This window comes from Dendropsophus ebraccatus, chromosome 12 (assembly GCF_027789765.1).
Source record: "Dendropsophus ebraccatus isolate aDenEbr1 chromosome 12, aDenEbr1.pat, whole genome shotgun sequence".
Lineage (NCBI taxonomy): Eukaryota > Metazoa > Chordata > Amphibia > Anura > Hylidae > Dendropsophus > Dendropsophus ebraccatus.
In genome coordinates this window covers 24,859,103-24,875,401 of record NC_091465.1, presented here as the reverse complement: position 1 = coordinate 24,875,401, position 16,299 = coordinate 24,859,103, and the positions used below count along the sequence as shown (strand labels likewise).

At 46.3% G+C, this 16,299-nt stretch overlaps 2 protein-coding genes across 2 annotated transcripts in view; one reads left to right on the top strand and one right to left on the bottom strand.

Moving 5' to 3' along the window:
• Positions 1-137: 137 nt before the first annotated feature.
• Positions 138-12,625, bottom strand: LOC138769409 (uncharacterized). The gene is made up of 5 exons (XM_069947852.1): positions 12,453-12,625; positions 7,149-7,285; positions 5,932-6,766; positions 4,131-4,304; positions 138-1,442 (listed from the first exon to the last, which is right to left on the bottom strand). The coding sequence occupies exons 1-5, from the start codon at positions 12,506-12,508 to the stop codon at positions 1,277-1,279; spliced, it is 1,368 nt and encodes a 455-aa protein (XP_069803953.1). The 5' UTR covers positions 12,509-12,625; the 3' UTR covers positions 138-1,276.
• A 106-nt stretch (positions 12,626-12,731) lies between these two features.
• Positions 12,732-16,299, top strand: part of ATAD3A (ATPase family AAA domain containing 3A) — a 67,318-nt gene continuing 63,750 nt past the window's right edge. Inside the window, exon 1 of the mRNA XM_069947851.1 lies at positions 12,732-13,012. Within this exon, the coding sequence (XP_069803952.1) occupies positions 12,820-13,012 (193 nt within the window). The 5' untranslated portion in view covers positions 12,732-12,819. The remainder of the gene's footprint in view (positions 13,013-16,299) is intronic.

The window sequence follows — 16,299 nt, the reverse complement described above, 5'->3', positions numbered from 1 at the left end:
CAATACCACAGCCGTTGTTTTAAAATAACAGCAAATATTTGCCATTAAATGGCGGCCATCCACTCAATTACAACATTATGTGAACATAGCCTTTCTGTGTTTTCAATCCACTCCTGGTTTTGGTTGCTATACAGCCTCACAAATACAGCCTCAAATATACATAGTGTGAACCCAGCCTTAAAATGTATTGCTATCAGCCACACATCTCCCTGTGTAAACATATAGCAAAGGGAAACCAACAGCACGGATATGCATATATCTGTGCTGTCAGTTTCTAGATCACACATGCAGGGCATATTTACCTAGTGTGCTTCTTTGTGATGCGGTATCCACTTCTCCGGCTCTCCCATGCTCTCTGGCCGTCGACAGTATCTTCAAGCTACCGCCAGCTCTGGCTGTCAAGATCTGGAGGAGGCAGCAGCCAGAAAGCGGGATTCCGGATTACACAGCAGCTAGGTATATATACACTGCATGTGTGATCTGGAAAGTGACAGCACAGATTTATGCATATCTGTGCTGTCAGTTTCCATGGCTAAATGAATGAAGCAAGAATCATTTGTGTGACCTGGCCGCTCTATTATTGCGCCGTGTATAGGCACTTGCAAATGAGTGCTGATCTTGCTGATAGATGCTTATTTGTATCCTAAGCTGGGTAAAAGGACCCTTAGTTTTAGTAATGGAGAGGAGTTACAGCAGTCAGACAGTTGGCACCATGTCACAAGGGTTTATACAACCACTCTAATTTTAAAGGGGTTATCCAGGCTTAGAAAAACATGTCCGCTTTCTTTCAGAAACAGCACCACTCCCGTCCTCAGCTTGGATGTGTGGTTTTTCAGCTTGGCTCCATTGAAGTGAATGAAGCTAAATTGTAATACCACACACAACCTGTTTTTGCAAAACAACAGTATCTGTGATTTTTCTAATCCTGGACAACCCCTTTAACTCTTTTCCTTATAATTAGTAGAACACCAGACAAGAGATCAAATAAATAATGTGTCACAATCAGTGAAGAAGTGCTAAATGATACTATGACAGTGCAGGGGAGAGTTCAGAGGACTAAAGCCAACCCACCGCACCGGTTACACACACAGCCCTGAGTTACCGTCACGCATACACCCATCCCTGTAGCTTCCCCAAGGTACCATCAAATATACATCAGAATACAGTTCTTGTCAATCCATTTCATTTACCTCTATTGAAATATTTGCACACTGCCTTATTACCATCCCCCACAAACCTACACAGATGGGCCATTTTCTGAGAACGGACGCTCAAGTTACACCGGCTCCAAGTGTCTCTCCTTAAAGTGCTCCTGAAAATCCTTGGAGGAGACGGCGAGATCCTGGCGGTAATTGAAGATTGATTGGTAATCCTTACTCGTCTTCAGCAGCTCATTATTCTTACGAGCTTCATAATGGAACTGAGAGTTCTTCATCTCGTACCTGCGAGGTAAGTGGGAGACTGAGAACGAATACGTTTACTTTTCTAGATTGTCATTTTTCCTATTAAAGAGGTAATCCTATCTCAGCTTGTTTTTTCCTATCAATAGGATAAGGGATGAGAGGCTGGAATGAATGGAGTGCGCACTGCACCTGAGTAGCCACTATGGCCAGCACTCTATTCTGGGGTTATCCAGTGCTACAAAAACATGGCTACTTTCTTCCAGAGACAGCCCCACTCTTGTCTCCAGCTTGGGCGGGGTTTTGCTGCTCAGTTCCATTAAGGTGAATGGAGCTTAAAGGGGTTATCCAGCGCTACAAAAAGATGGCCACCTTTCCCCCTCTCTTGTCTCCAGTTCAGGTGTGGTTTGCAATTAAAGGGGGTTATCCAGTGCAACAAAAACATGGCCACTTTCTTTAAGAGACAACACAACTCTTGTCTCAGGTGCGGTTCGCAATTAAGCTCCGTTCACTTTAATGAAACTGTGCAGCAAAACCGCGCCCAAGCTGGAGACAAGAGCGGTGCTGTCTCTGGAGGAAGGTAGCCATGTTTTTGTAGCGCTGGATAACCCCTTTAAAGGGAACCAATCAAGCCCAAAATCACCCTAATGATAAGGAAACCTGCTGGCACATCACCCAGCACCCAAACATCCCCCTGTAGCCTCCGTGCCCCCCTCTATTAGATCGTGTTCTTACTTTTATGATGTCCCGCGCTGTATGTAAATGTCGGGCAAGTAGTCACGGTGGGCGTATCTAGTCACGGTCAGTGCTGGGTGATGTGCCAGCACGTTTCCTTATCATTAGGGCAATTTTCTACGTGATTGGTTCCCTTTAAGCTCCATTTACTTCAATTGAAGTGAGTTTGAACCCCCACCCCCAATCTGGAGACAAGAGAGGGGGGAAAGTGGCCATGTTTTTGTAGCGCTGGATAACCCCTTTAACCTATAGGGCAACAAGCTATACAGAGTTCAGCAGACCATAAAGAATGAAGAGAGTACAGGCTGCAGCAGCCGCGCATGCATGCTGCACGCTTCATTCATTCCAGGAAAAATTGTGTCCCGATTCTCAGGATCATTGGAGTCCTAGTGATCTTGTTATAGCATAGGGGATTACAAGCTGATATGGGAACACCCCTTTAAGGAAATATCATAAAGGCCAAGTTTTTTGTTTTTTTAGCGAATCTGGGCATATCTAAATGTTGATAAGGGGCTGAATTCTCACAATGAAATCCCCGCCCTCCCATAAGGGAATGTTAGTGTCAGAGAAGGAGTCTCTGTTGGACCTGGCTTGTCAATACATTACTTAAAGGGGATATCCAGCAAAATACATTCTTTTAAATCAACTAGTTTCAGAAAGCTACATAAATCTGTAATTTACTTCTATTTAAAAAACTCAAGTCTTCCCATACTTATCAGCTGCTGCAAGTCCTGCAGGAAGTGGTGAATTCTTTCGAGTCTGACACAGTACTCTCTGCTGCCACCTCTGTCCATGCCAGGAACTGTCCAGAGCAACAGCAAATCCACAGAGAAAACCTTTCCCGCTCTGGACAGTTCCTGACATGGACAGAGGTGGCAGTAGAGAGCCCTTTGTCACACTGGAAAGAATACATTTCCTGCAGGACATACAGCAGCTGATAAGTATGGGAAGACTTGAGATTTTTAAATAGAAGTAAATTACAAATCTGTGTAACTTTCTGAAACCAGCTGATTAGAAAGAAAAAGATTTTTGCTGGATAACCCCTTTAAGGTGGCCATACACCTTTAATAACAGATGGCCAATCCCATATAGAAGAACTTTCTACATGGCAAAGAGATTCTGTGTTCACTATGATGATGAGAGGGTTAAGCTGCAGCCAGAGCACTCTGGTGGCGGCGTAGGGTAGTATTACACGGGCCGATGGGGGCCAAATAATAACTGTAAACTAGCGCCGATCTGCTAGATCGTCGCTCGTTTACTGGGCCTATTACACGGCCCGATTATCGTTTAACAAGGGCTGCAGGGACATCATTACCGATGTCCTTGCAGCCCTTGCTTAACTTTATACATAACCTGTCCAGGCTGCAGGGCTTCTCTTGCGCTCTGCTTCTCCCTGGGTCCCACGCGCTCCAGCTTTAGAGCGGCCTGTCTCAGTTGACAGGCTGCTCAGCCAATCACTGGCCGCGGCGGCCCCGGCCAGTAATTGGCTGAGTGGCCTGTCAGCTCGGAAAGGCCACTCTGAAGCTGGAGCGCGCGGGACCCGGGTAGAAGACCGCAAGAGGAGCACTGGAGCGTGGATAGGTAATATAAATTGTCAGTCGCCGGCCATGCGACGCTATTACACATAGCGATGCGCAGTCGGCGCCCGACAATTACAGGTTCAAACCTATATCAACGATCAGCCGATGATCATCCAATGATCGTTGTCAACAGCTGATTACACGGAGCAATTCGTCGGGCCGATTCGTCCGATTATTGCTCCGTGTAATAGTACCCTTATCTCTCCCAGAACAGAGCGGGACAGGCAGAGATTTTCCATCATGACCCACCCCTATCTCCATCAATATCATCTGTCGGTGATCAGTCAGAAGAGTCCCATACACCTCATACTAATGGCTGAACCAGCGGCGACTGACAAAGGTTTAAAGTGTATAAGGACCCTTTGTGCCATTCATGTTAATAGCGGCTGTGTCATGCTACATTACAGAATCTCACCACTTTGGCTTTGGTCCTCGGGTCCTTTCCAACTCTTGCTGCCTTTTAATCTCCAGAAGCAATTCCTCCTCCACGCGGAGCCGCTCAAGTCGTAACCGTGTCAGCTCCTGCTGGTAGGGCGATGCTTCTAATACAGACATTCCCACGTCTGCCCCTGCTAGCGTCTTCAAGAATCTAACACAAACAAGTCAATATTCATAAGATTAGCAACATTTATAGCACATCAGAGATGGCGCACAGGAAGCTGTGGGAACACTATGCTCACAAGAACGATATTCTTAATGTAGTTAGAAAAACAGTTTCTTTCTTTCAAAAATAGCCCCACCTCTATGCTCAGGTTGTTTCTGGCATTACAACTTGACTCTATTCACTTCAATAGAACTATGCTGCAATACCACACACAAACTGAATACAAGAGTGGTGCTGTTTCTGGAAGGAAGCGGTCATGTTTTGCTAATTCTGAATAGGCTCTTTAGGTTGGAAACACACTTTACTAATTGTTAAAGGGGTACCCAAGCGAAAATCTTTTTCTTTCAAATCAACTGGTGTCAGAAAGTAATATAGATTTGTAATTTACCTCTTATTAAAAAACTCCAGTCTTCCAGTACTTATCAGCTGCTGTAAGTCCTGCAGGAAGTGATGTATTCTTTCCAGTCTGACACGGTGCTCTCTGCTGCCACCTCTGTCCATGTCAGGAACTGTCCAGAGCAGGAGAGGTTTTCTATGGGGATTTGCTACTGCTCTGGACAGTTTATGACATGCACAGAGGTGGCAGCAGAGAGCACTGTGTCAGACTGGAAAAAGAATACAACACTTCCTGCAAATCTGTAAATTACAAATCTGTGCGACACCAGTTGATGGAAAAGAAAAATTTTCGCCCCCTTTAAAGAGGTAATGTAGCATTATAAAAATCATAGCTTGTCCTCAGCATAGGCCATCTATATTAGACTGGTAGGTCCGATCAGCTGTCACAAGGGGCTACAGTGCTGGTACAGGCCCTCCAGCCTTCTTAAAGTGTCACTGTCATGAATTTTTTTTTTTGCAAAAATTAATAGTCCAGGCGATTTTAAGAAACTTTGTCATTGGGTTTATTAGCCGAAAAATGCATTTTTATCATGAAAAAGCAGTTTGAGGGTACATACACATACACAGCGTATACGCAGCAGATACGCAGCAGATTTGATACTGTGTTTAGTTATTTAGATCTAATCTGCTGCGTATCTGCTGCTGCAGTAAATACGCAGCGTATATGCCGTATGTGTTTGTACCCTGAAGCTCTCCCCCCTGTCTTCATTGTTCTCCTATGGAGAGTGATAAATAAAAGACCAAAACAGGGCAACAAAGAGTTAATCTACAAATACCTCACCCTGTATCTCCTACAGTGTTCACCCAGCTCTGTGCCTGTAATCCCTTTGTTATCTGCTTTCTGCTGCCACTAACTCCCTCCTCCCTCCTCCCCCCTCTATAGGAACAGACAGAGTGTGACTCATGCAACAAGTCACAATTTCCAGATTTTTTTTGCAGTGGATGGAAAAGAGGAGAGGAGGGGGGGGGGGGGATCAGGGAAAAGGCTTTTTAAATACAGATAATGGCATATTTGGCTAATAAACCCAATTACAAAGTTTCTTAAAATCGCCTGGACTATTGATTTCTGCAAAAAAAAAAATAAAAAAAATAGAATACGACAGTGACTCTTTAATGTTTTATTTTTACTCCTCCTTGCATCACCATACTATTAGTAGCAGCAATGCAAGGTACTACAAGATTTTCCCTCAAGTAGACAAGTCTAGCAACACTCTACCTGTCGCTGATGTCTTCTGCAGTTGGTGCCGATATTGAAGATGATGGGATACTGTAAGGAGACCAGGAATAGCTCAGGCTGCTCTTGATCTTCCTCGGGGGAGTGAAGGATCTCGTAACCAAAGTTCCTGGTCTGTAGATCCGTGAGCGTGACTGCCTGTTGGAAGAAGACGTCTTGCCGCTGGATTTCAGTCTTGGTGGAGGCTGAGCACAGGCATTGGCTTTGGCAGAGTTTGGCCTCCAGATGGGTTTTGGCGATTGAGAACGTGATCTCAGCCATCTGGCCTTCTTGGAGGCGGGGGAGAATGAATGGGAACGGTCCAGGGACTGAGATCTTCCTCTTACCGTAGAGATTCTACTTCTTTCAGGAGAACGAGAACGTACAGGGATCTTGGGGGGTAATAAAGATTTGACTCCAACAATATGAGGAGCACCAAGCTTTGTGGGGATGGACTCTCTATAAGCAACGTCTGATGGGGTCAAAGATGAAGAGGTGGAATTCAATTCTGAATAAGCGCTGCCGGCAGCTGGACGGCTAAAGGAGAACTTGGAGAACGATGGTAGCCCAGAACTCTGTACGGCAGAATATGTTTCATGAGGTTTGCCGAGATGATTTGATGTTGAAAACCAGTCAGAGGCCGGATGTGGATCATGGAGATCATCATACAAGGAGTCGTCCATATTCTTCGGCCAATCATACATATTGGTGTTTGATCTTTTGCTTTCAAAATTGAGACTAGAAGCCAAACTATCCACCTGTACCTTGAGTTTCCTTAGATTCTTCTCCAGGTCATCGATGGTGAGATTCTCTTTGGCATATGAAGACAGTGTGTTACCTGGTTTTAAAACAGGACGTCTAGTTAAAAACATTGAGGTGCCCATACATCTACTTTTGTCAGCCATACCTGCTGTTAGTGGTGTATTCAGCTGTCATTAAAAGGTGTATGAGACTCTCCCGACCAATCACTGACAGATAATCTCAGTGGAGATAGAGGTTGGGTGTGATGGTAAATCAATGCCCGACCCCTTTGTTCTCAAAGGCATAAGCCAGAGTCAGAACTCAGCTGTAGTGAATGTTCCTATATAGAGGAAGACAGGGGCTGGGTGGGAGAGATACCGGATGGAGACCATTGATGTAGAGCCTACACACATAACATAGCACAACACAAAAAAAACAGAATAAACTACAGTATAAACAGGTTAATAGATTAGGTTTACCGTTTGACTCATCAGAAAATGAGAGTCCTCCACCTCGGCTGCCATGTAATCTTCGATTGTTCGAGGACCCTTGGAAGCTAAGATTATGGGTGCTTGTGGTCTTCTGCGTATTGCTGAGGAATTCATATGGCTTCTCTCTAAAACATGAAAGGTTATAAGGGTTAAAATGGCACAGGGTAGACTGAGGACTCAACATATGAAGACTAACACCGATAGATTATGGTGACATCCCAGTGTAATAGCCACCTGCAGACTCCTCACTCCTCTCAGTATATATGTACTATATGGAGGATTACCAGCTTCTCTGTGTCTCTCTGTGACATAGTAATCTGTACTCTATCATCATGCTGTCTTTGGCACTATGCCCAGTCTCTCATTCTTCAAGTATTTAGTGGTGTTGTCCCTGTTGTGGATGTGTCGGTAGAGTATGGACTAGTTCATGTACGAGACTGACTAGAGGAGGTTTATGGGCTCTAAAGCTAGAGGCCAACCATGGTGCAAGTTCCTACCCACAGTAGACAACTAAGGATGATTCCTTTAAAGTGACTCTGTACCCACAATCTGACCCCCCCACCAAACCACTTGTACCTTCGGATAGCTGCCTTTAATCCAAGAACTGTCCTGGGGTCCGTTCGGCAGGTGATGCAGTTATTGTCCGAAAAAGCAACTTTTAAACTTGCAGCCCCGTGCCCAACGGGCGGGGCTTAGAATGTCTATTCATTAGGCTGGCACACCCCCTCTGTCCCTCCTCCCCGCCCTCCTCATCATTAGGAATCCTTCAGGCAGATTGTCTCCTATTCCTCAGTTGTGTCAGCACAGCACATGGGCTGGATCGTTAAGACTCTTGTGCAATGTTCAGCATGGAGAAAATAAGCCAGTGGCATTCCTAATGATGAAGAGGGTGGGGAGGAGGGACGGAGGGGAGGTGCAAAGTTAGGGCACAGATACTCCCGTTGGGCACGGGGCTGCAAGTTTAAAAGTTGTTTTTTAGGACAATAACTGCATCACCTGCCGAACGGACCCCAGGACAGATCTTGGATTAAAAGCAGCTATCCGAAGGTACAAGTGGTTTGGGGGGGACAGATTGTGGGTACAGAGTCGCTTTAAGTCCTTAACCATGTTTATATTATTACCATATTTCCATAGATAAGATGTGTCCAACCATCAGCCCCGGTGGCAAAACTACAATTCCCATCACACCTGGACATGGCATAGGCATGATGGGAATTACAGTTTTGCAACAGTTGGAGGTTCGCAAAGTTGACACATGTGCCATAGACTATAGAAGTGTTAAGGTGGGCAAAACACTTATTTTCCTCCCCATACATATGAATGTTTGACTGTGCCAAATGTTTCTATGTTCTCTATGGGGTGGGGTAAGTCACAGCCATACTGCTCCAAGAACAAAGGAGTCGGGGATTAAAATTACATCTAAGAAGATGGATGTGGACCGCTGGGGGTCACATGACTAGTTAGCATGGAATCTTGTTCTTGATCAGAATTAACCAGACCGATCAGTAAGAACAGCTATCAATCTTCCAATACTCTCCAGGTCAAATAAAGTTGCATCCTTCCATTAAAGGAACCTGTCATCATTTTCATGCTGCCTGACAGCCCCTGGCAGCTTTTCCCTGCCCTGTTGGCTTTAACTGGCAGATGTCACTCTATACCCAAACCGAGGAAGATCTATCAATTATGACTGGTGGGATGAGGAGAAGCTGCCAGTGACCACGGTGACTCATAGCTCGGGCAGCATGAAAATGATGACAGATTCTCTTTAAGCTTTGCACCCATATGATTCCTAAAAACTTTGGTTTTTGGGGTGATACTCAGCAGGTCATGAGAGTAAATTCTGAACTGCTAGTTGGCGTTGGTGTGGTCAGCACTACAACAGGATCTGATTGTCTATGATAGGTGGCATAGCTAAAGCTTTGGCTGTCCAGGCATGATGGGAAGTCTAGTTCTGCAACAGCTGGGGGTTGGGGGGGGGATGCAAGCTTGACGGTCCCCGGTCTATGACCATGATTCTTGACTATTGATAAGCTGTCCATACACATTATGCTCCGGGCGATCCTGACGGGACTGGCCTACAATCTAATATGCAGATGTCAGGGCAGCGAACGATCTGAAGCATCTAAAATGTATGAGCAGCCTTAGACATAGAGCAGCAATAAACAACAAGGGGGGACAACATATCATGATCAGTATCCTTCATTACCATCAGCTACAAAAGGACTTATACCGGGCAGTATATGCATCGAGAAGACAAAAAAAACAATTTTATTAGCAGCCAATTACTGTATCCTCGCTATATACTAGTGCACGCTGCAGTTAATCTTTTGCTATATGCCCTTTAATAACTGGGCCCCGAAGGCTGAAGAAATCTAATAGAGGATGATGATCATGTATAAGTAGTGTGAGGCCCGGGCTCCTTTACTGGCTCAGCGATGGAGGATGTGTGGACGGCTCCGGAGGTTTCCATGACAGCAAGCTGCCCGACAGCCAAATCCCCCTTCAAGGAATATAGTATGGAGGGAGCGACGGGAAACTGGAGGGAAAGAGAAGCTGCCCTACCAAAAGCCTCATCTCCAGCGTCAGAGAAGGAAAAAGATTGCAATATGAAAAATTTAAAATCTCAAAATATAATTTACATTTGAAAATTTGAAAGCATGGCTAGATAGATAGATAGATAGATAGATAGGAGATAGATAGATAGATAGATAGATAGATAGATAGATAGATAGATAGATAGATAGATAAACAGCGGAGATCTCAGCACGCCAGCTCCAGTAGAAAAGGTGCCGTTTATTGCAAATGTGCAAAGAAAAAACAAGATGCGACGTTTCGATTTTCTCACAGAATCGTTTTCAAGCATGCTTGAGAATGATTCTGTGAGAGAAGTTTATTTGGGAATCCTCTGCCTGGGGAATTAAAGTGTCACTGTCGCAGAAATCAATAGTACAGGCGATTTTTAAGAAACTTTGTAATTGGGTTTATTAGGCAAATATCCCATTATCTGCATTCACAAAGACTTTCTCCAGGTCCCCCCCCCTCCTCCTCTCTCTCATTCACTGCTCATTACCAGGAAATCATGTCTTGATGCATTAGACATGCCCCTGTCTGTTCTATGGAGAGGGGAGGGGGAGGGGGGAGAGTAGTCGCCAGCAGAGAACAACGGATTACACAGTGGGACCTGTGTGAAAGCCGGTATTCAGAGGTCAAAGGGGGCAGTGCTGACTTAAGAGAAGATAGCCCGGTGATGTAGCGGTAAATTAACTCTTTGTTGTCCTGTTTTGGTGCCTCATCTCCCTCCACCCCTCCCCTCTCTATAGACAATCATGAAGACAGGGGGGAGAGCTTCAAACTGCTTTCTCATGATAAAAATGCATTTTTAGGCTAATAAACCCATTTATAAAGTTTCTTAAAATTGCCTGTACTATTGATTTCTGCCAAAAAAAATTAAACAACAGGTACACTTAAATTCCTGTAGCACCCGCCACATTGTACACATTAAGACTTGGATCCGCTGGCACCAGCCTTATTGCATTTCCTACTGTGCTGCTTCCTTTTCCTAAGATAGAGCGGGTTCACACTACGGAATTCTCGCGGACAATGTCCGCGGAATTCCGTCAGCTGTCCGCCCGCACGGGCACGCGCTTTTCCGCCGGCCCCATAGACACCATTCTGTGGGCCGGCGTATTCCGCGATCCGCTAAAAGAAGTGACATGACACTTCTTTCAGCGTATAGCGGAGTACGCCGGGCCATAGAATGGTGTCTATGGGGCCGGCGGAAAGGCGCCCAGATGTGCGGGCGGACAGCTGACGGAATTCCGCGGACATTGTCCGCGATAATTCCGTAGTGTGAACCCGCCCATAGATAGATAGACAGAGGTGGCAGCAGGTAGCACTGTGCCAGACTGGAAAGAATACACCACACTTCCTGCAGGATATACAGCAGCTGATAAGTACTTAAAGATTGAAGATTTTTAAATAGAGGTAATTTACAAATGTGTATAACTATTTCAAAATATACTATTTTTCACCGGAGTACCCCTTTAAAGCGAATGTACCATTAGTTGCATGAATATGAACGGCGTGGGGATGCCAAAGGTGCGGTCCTTTTTTTGAACACCTGTCTATTACCGAGAACCAGCTGGGCTGAAAAACTGGAGGCAAGTAAACCCCCTCCCCCCGTGACGCAACATAGAGGGTCGGGGATTTCCTCCCACTGGGGACAGACTGGCCTGCCTCCAGTGCTTCAGCCCCGGCCGGCGCCATTCTATCCATGTGCAAAACGTAAAGCGAATGTGCCTGATGGTACATTCGCTTTAAGATTCATAGCCTTTTCTGTCACTCCTTACAATTGTTTGCAATAGATGCAGGAAGCTTCACAGCTTCCATTATCTCAAGAGGAGCCACAATACAAACACACTCTGCACTAGATAACCCCTTTAAGAAAATGGATGATTTAACTTTGCCTTGGGAAACTACAAGTCCCATCATGCCTTGACAGCCAAAGCTTTAGCTTTGGCTGTCCAGGCATGATGGGAATTGTAGTTTTGGAACAGCTGGAGGGCCTGAGCTTGACGCCACTGACCTAATGGATCTTCTTGGACAAATGATCTTCAGGAAAACGTCTCCAACCTGTGAATCTCCATGTTGTGAGACTACAACACCCAGCATGTCAAAGAGTGCTAGGATCTGCTGCATAGAGGGCTCAGGGTGCAGAGGTCAGAGGTTATTACTGGTAGGTGGTCTGCGTGACCCCAGCAAACACCTAAAAATAAAGGGGGTCTGCTGTGCGGAGATAGAGATGGCGCATAGACCTGGGGTCAGGCAGGGACCCCCCTGGGCACTGCAGTTGCCGAGGCAACCATCCAGCATCCGGCAGGGGTCATAATGTAAATGAATGGACGCAGTTGCCCCAGCGACTATACACCCCTACCCAGAAGGGTGAGGTAGTCCAAAACCCTTTAAATTAAAATGACTATGGATGGAACGTCACCAAGACCTACCTGTGCGTTATTGTACTGGGAATGGGCTAATGGTAGGACCCCCACCATACAGATTCCTATAGCAGGGTTCCCAACCTATCGCTTTACAGCTGTTGCAAAACTACAACTCCCAGCATGCTCAAGGCTATGTTATAAAGGTAAAACCTCCAGTGCTGCAAAATGTAACTCAATGCACTCCCAACCTTATAGTGTCAGGGCATGCTGAGACATGTAGTCCTATGGATGCTACAGGTGACCCATGAAATATTTGATTATTATAATAGAATTGGTGAATCCATCTCCCAGCTACCTGAGTGCTGCTTTCCTCCCGTGCAGGATGAACGCTCCCTCCGCTGCCTGAGCCATGGTGGCTTCTCTGCATCTATCCTCCGTTTCTAAGGGGAGGGGTCAAACAAGACGTTGCTAAGCGGAAGTATCCAAGACTTCGCTTTTTTATTTGTCTTGATCCTTCGCGCGTTCCGTCCGCAGGAAGTCGGATGCCGGTCAGCGCTAAGCCAATAGCATTCTGGTGTGTCCCGTGACGTCATCAGCCGGGCAGGTTGTACGGAAAGTGACCTTGCACAGAGGTTGATGCGCATGCGCGTTCTGCCGCTGGTTACCCCACGTGTTTGTGATAGAGAGAGAGGAGCTCAGTGATCTGTCTTCTCTCTGGGATCATGTCTTGGTTATTCGGCTATAACAAGGGGCAGCCTGCGCCGCCAGATGTGCCAGGCCTGCCAGCGCCCCCGCCGCCTCCTGGAGGAGCTGGAGATGGAGGGGACAAGAATAAGCCCAAGGACAAATGGAGCAACTTCGACCCCACCGGCCTTGAGAGGGCAGCTAAGGCGGCCAGGGAGCTTGACCAATCACGTAAGTGCAGGTTGTGCTGGGACTTGTGGTTCTCCAATGCGTCACCATGCTGTGCATAAGTGACAGCTATTACCGTAAAGCAGTCTCCATCCAATTGCTGCAAAACTACAATCCACATCATGCCTGGACAGCCAAAGGCTGTCCAGGCATGATGAAGATTGTAGTTTTGCAATAGCTGAAGGACCCCCATCCCTGGGTTAAATGCTGGAAGCCAAGTAGGATAAGGTGGGGGAGGGAGGAGGCATGCATGCTGCTGCTCAGCCCACACTTTGTGAGTTTACTATGTTTTAGTAGCCGTATCGCATCTGTAGTAAAGTCAGGTAGATGGGATCTGCTGTCACCTGCCTCTGGTCATCATATAGTCCTTCAATCATCTATCTCAGGCTCCATTGAAACTATTTCCTGCAGGGAGAAGCCCCCACATGGCGCTTCTCCTTCTGATGATCAGACCCCACCCAATCAATACTTTTGACATATTGTATGGGTGGACAGCAGGTCTCTGGCCTTTTCTACCGGTGCAGACTTTGATCTTTTGCCCAGTTGGGCGCCATTCCAGCCCCTGCTATTGCTTCATGTTCCCCCGCTATATACCGACACCTCCTCAATGTCACATCCTGATGTATACCACGTCCTATCTCATGTCCTTGTCTTGTTGTGTCTGTATCCGCTGCTCAGCACTATGTTTACTCTGGGTTGCATCATTCATCTGGATCGGTGGACTGGAGGTCACATGATCATGTCATCTCATTCTGCTTGCAGAGCATTGTCTCATTGCTGAATGTATAAAAGCTAGCCACATATATTTGTGTTTTGGTTCTGATCTCGGTTTGCTGTCAGTGAATGGAAAGCTATTATAAGTCAGAGCTGGGAGGTCCAGGTCAGGAGAGAGCACAGCTTCTGCATAGTTTAGCTCACAGAGTATTTCTTAAGCTTACACATTGTTTAGCTCACAGAGTATTGTTTACCTCACAGAGTATTTTTTAGGCCCATACGTTGTTGACCTCATAGAGTATTGCCTAGTCTGGCTTCACGCTGTGTTTTGTCCTTACATTTAGGCTGGGGCTGTACAGTGATCCTGGTCATGCTGCAGTGACCACATAGTAATCGGGCTGTGTTGTGACCGCGACCCAGCAGCCTGGTGGAATTTTGTGTGTTGAATAAATAAAACCTAGGTGTTTTTTGTTTTTCAAGTCTTCAGTACTTATCAGCTGCTGCATGTCCTGCAGGAAGTGGTGTATTCTTTCCATTCTTACATAGTGCTCTCTGCTGCCATCTCTGTCTGTGTCAGGAACTGTCCAGAGCAGCAGCAAATCCACATAGAAAACCTCTCCTGCTCTGGACAGTGGTGGCAGCAGAGAGCACTATGTCAGACTGGAAAGAACCTGTTTCTGCAGGACATACAGCAGCTGATAAGTACTGGAAGGCTTGAGATTTTATTAAGTCAGTGGGAAAAAACTGTCCTGTATTCCTTCTCAGGAGTATAAATACATGTATGGCAGACACAGAACCCAGTAACCCACTAACCATGGACTGAATGGTCCTTTGGCTAACATTTATGCCTCCCCCCCCCTTTTATATACACATGCATGCGCGATTGGGAGTGTACATGTTCTGAATAGGAGGTGGAGGAGTTAAAGAGGTTATCCAGTGTGGGGGCACTTTTTTGGGGGGGGACCGGGGAGGAGGTGGCTGAAATAAAAGATGTCCACTCACCTCCCCGGTTCCCGGCCGCTTCCGGGTGTCTGACGCCGCCCGAGATGCTACGTCTCAGGGCCGCTCAGCCACTCGGTGAAGGAGGCGGGATCCTTTTGAAGTCCGCTCGGTTCCCGCCTCCTTCACCGAGTGGCTGAGCGGCCCTGAGACGTAGCGTCTCGGGCGGCTTCAGACACCAGGAAGCGGCCGGGGACCGGAGCGCCGTGATGAGTGACCAGCCGCTGGAACCGGGGAGGTGAGTGGACGTCTTTTATTTCAGCCACCTCCTCCCCGGTCCCCCCTAGAAAGTGCCCCCATGCTGGAGCACCCCTTTAAGTAGCTTCATACAACAAGATACAATACAATACAACATATTAAAATTAAAGTGCCTGACCCTTCTTTTCTCCCGTATCCATCATCTGGGAGAAAGTAAGGACTCTCCTATACATGTTAGGTGGTCAGCTAGTCCCACTGGAATTAGAGGGCTTTACCTACATTAATCTTATGTATATGACCGCCTTATAGGAAAGGTGTCATCAGAAAATCATCTATTATATAATCAGGTCGTCTTCATGTTAAAGTGACTGTACCACCAGGCCCAGGCTGAAGCACTGGAGGCGGGCGACCCACCCTTAGTGGGAGGAAACCCCCGCCCCTCCATGGCGTGACTCCATTAGAATCAATGGAACCCTATCATAGAGGGGCGGGGGTTTCCTCCCACTAAGGGTGGCTCGGCCCGCCTCCAGTGCTTCAGCCTGGGCCTGCTGGTACAGTCACTTTAAACATATTTGTTTTTATTTTTCTATCTATAGTATATTAATACCAGATTTTTGCAGTTTTCTCTCTGACCACTAGGCCTAATATTAAAGTGTCACTGTCATTTACATTTTTATTTTTTATTTTTTTTGCAGAAATCAATAGTACAGGCGATTTTAAGAAACTTTGTAATTGGGTTTATTAGCCAATATATGCATTTTTATCATGAAAAAGCAGTTTGAAGCTCTCCTTCCTGTCCTCATGGTTTTCTATGGAGAGGGGAGGGGTGGAGGGAGATGAGGCTCCAAAACAGGACATTACTTTCCATCTGTGTCCCAGATTACAGTGTCTGGTGACACCAATATATAAGAGAGGATCAGGCCAATAGATGATCTGTAGAGCTCACCGTCCCTCCTCCTTGTGGTATGACCTCTGCACAGGTCACAGAGCATGCCTAGGAAACTCTCCCATTCTAGTGAATAGGGTCTGGGAAGGCTATTGTGACTGTATCCATTGGCTTACTGTAAAGCATATGTCCAATTGCTGTTATTAACAGCAGATACATTGCTGCCCCATAGTGACACACGAAATCACATAATAGAATTGATCTGAATCTGGGTGATGCATTTGAAGGGAACCTGTGACCAGTGTCATGCTGTCCGAACCACAGGCAGCATATAGCACAGACGGGCTCCTCCTATCACAATGGTGTTTGATTCACTGAGACGCTGCAGCACTTTAGAGGAATCGAAGTTATTAAACCATCTGGGGAATGGAGACGTCTAAGAACTTGTGGGTGGACGGAGAGATTAAGGTGGTCGTCTTTATTGAATGTTTTA

Bases quoted from the DNA above. Each gene is read 5' to 3' on its own strand.
- LOC138769409 (XM_069947852.1), bottom strand. From the start codon at position 12,508: ATGGCTCAGGCAGCGGAGGGAGCGTTCATCCTGCACGGGAGGAAAGCA. The intron at 6,767-7,148 runs GTAAACCTAATC...TTTTAAAACCAG, and splicing joins ATTTTCTGATGAGTCAAACG to GTAACACACTGTCTTCATAT. The intron at 4,305-5,931 runs GTAGAGTGTTGC...TGTTTGTGTTAG, and splicing joins GCAGAAGACATCAGCGACAG to ATTCTTGAAGACGCTAGCAG.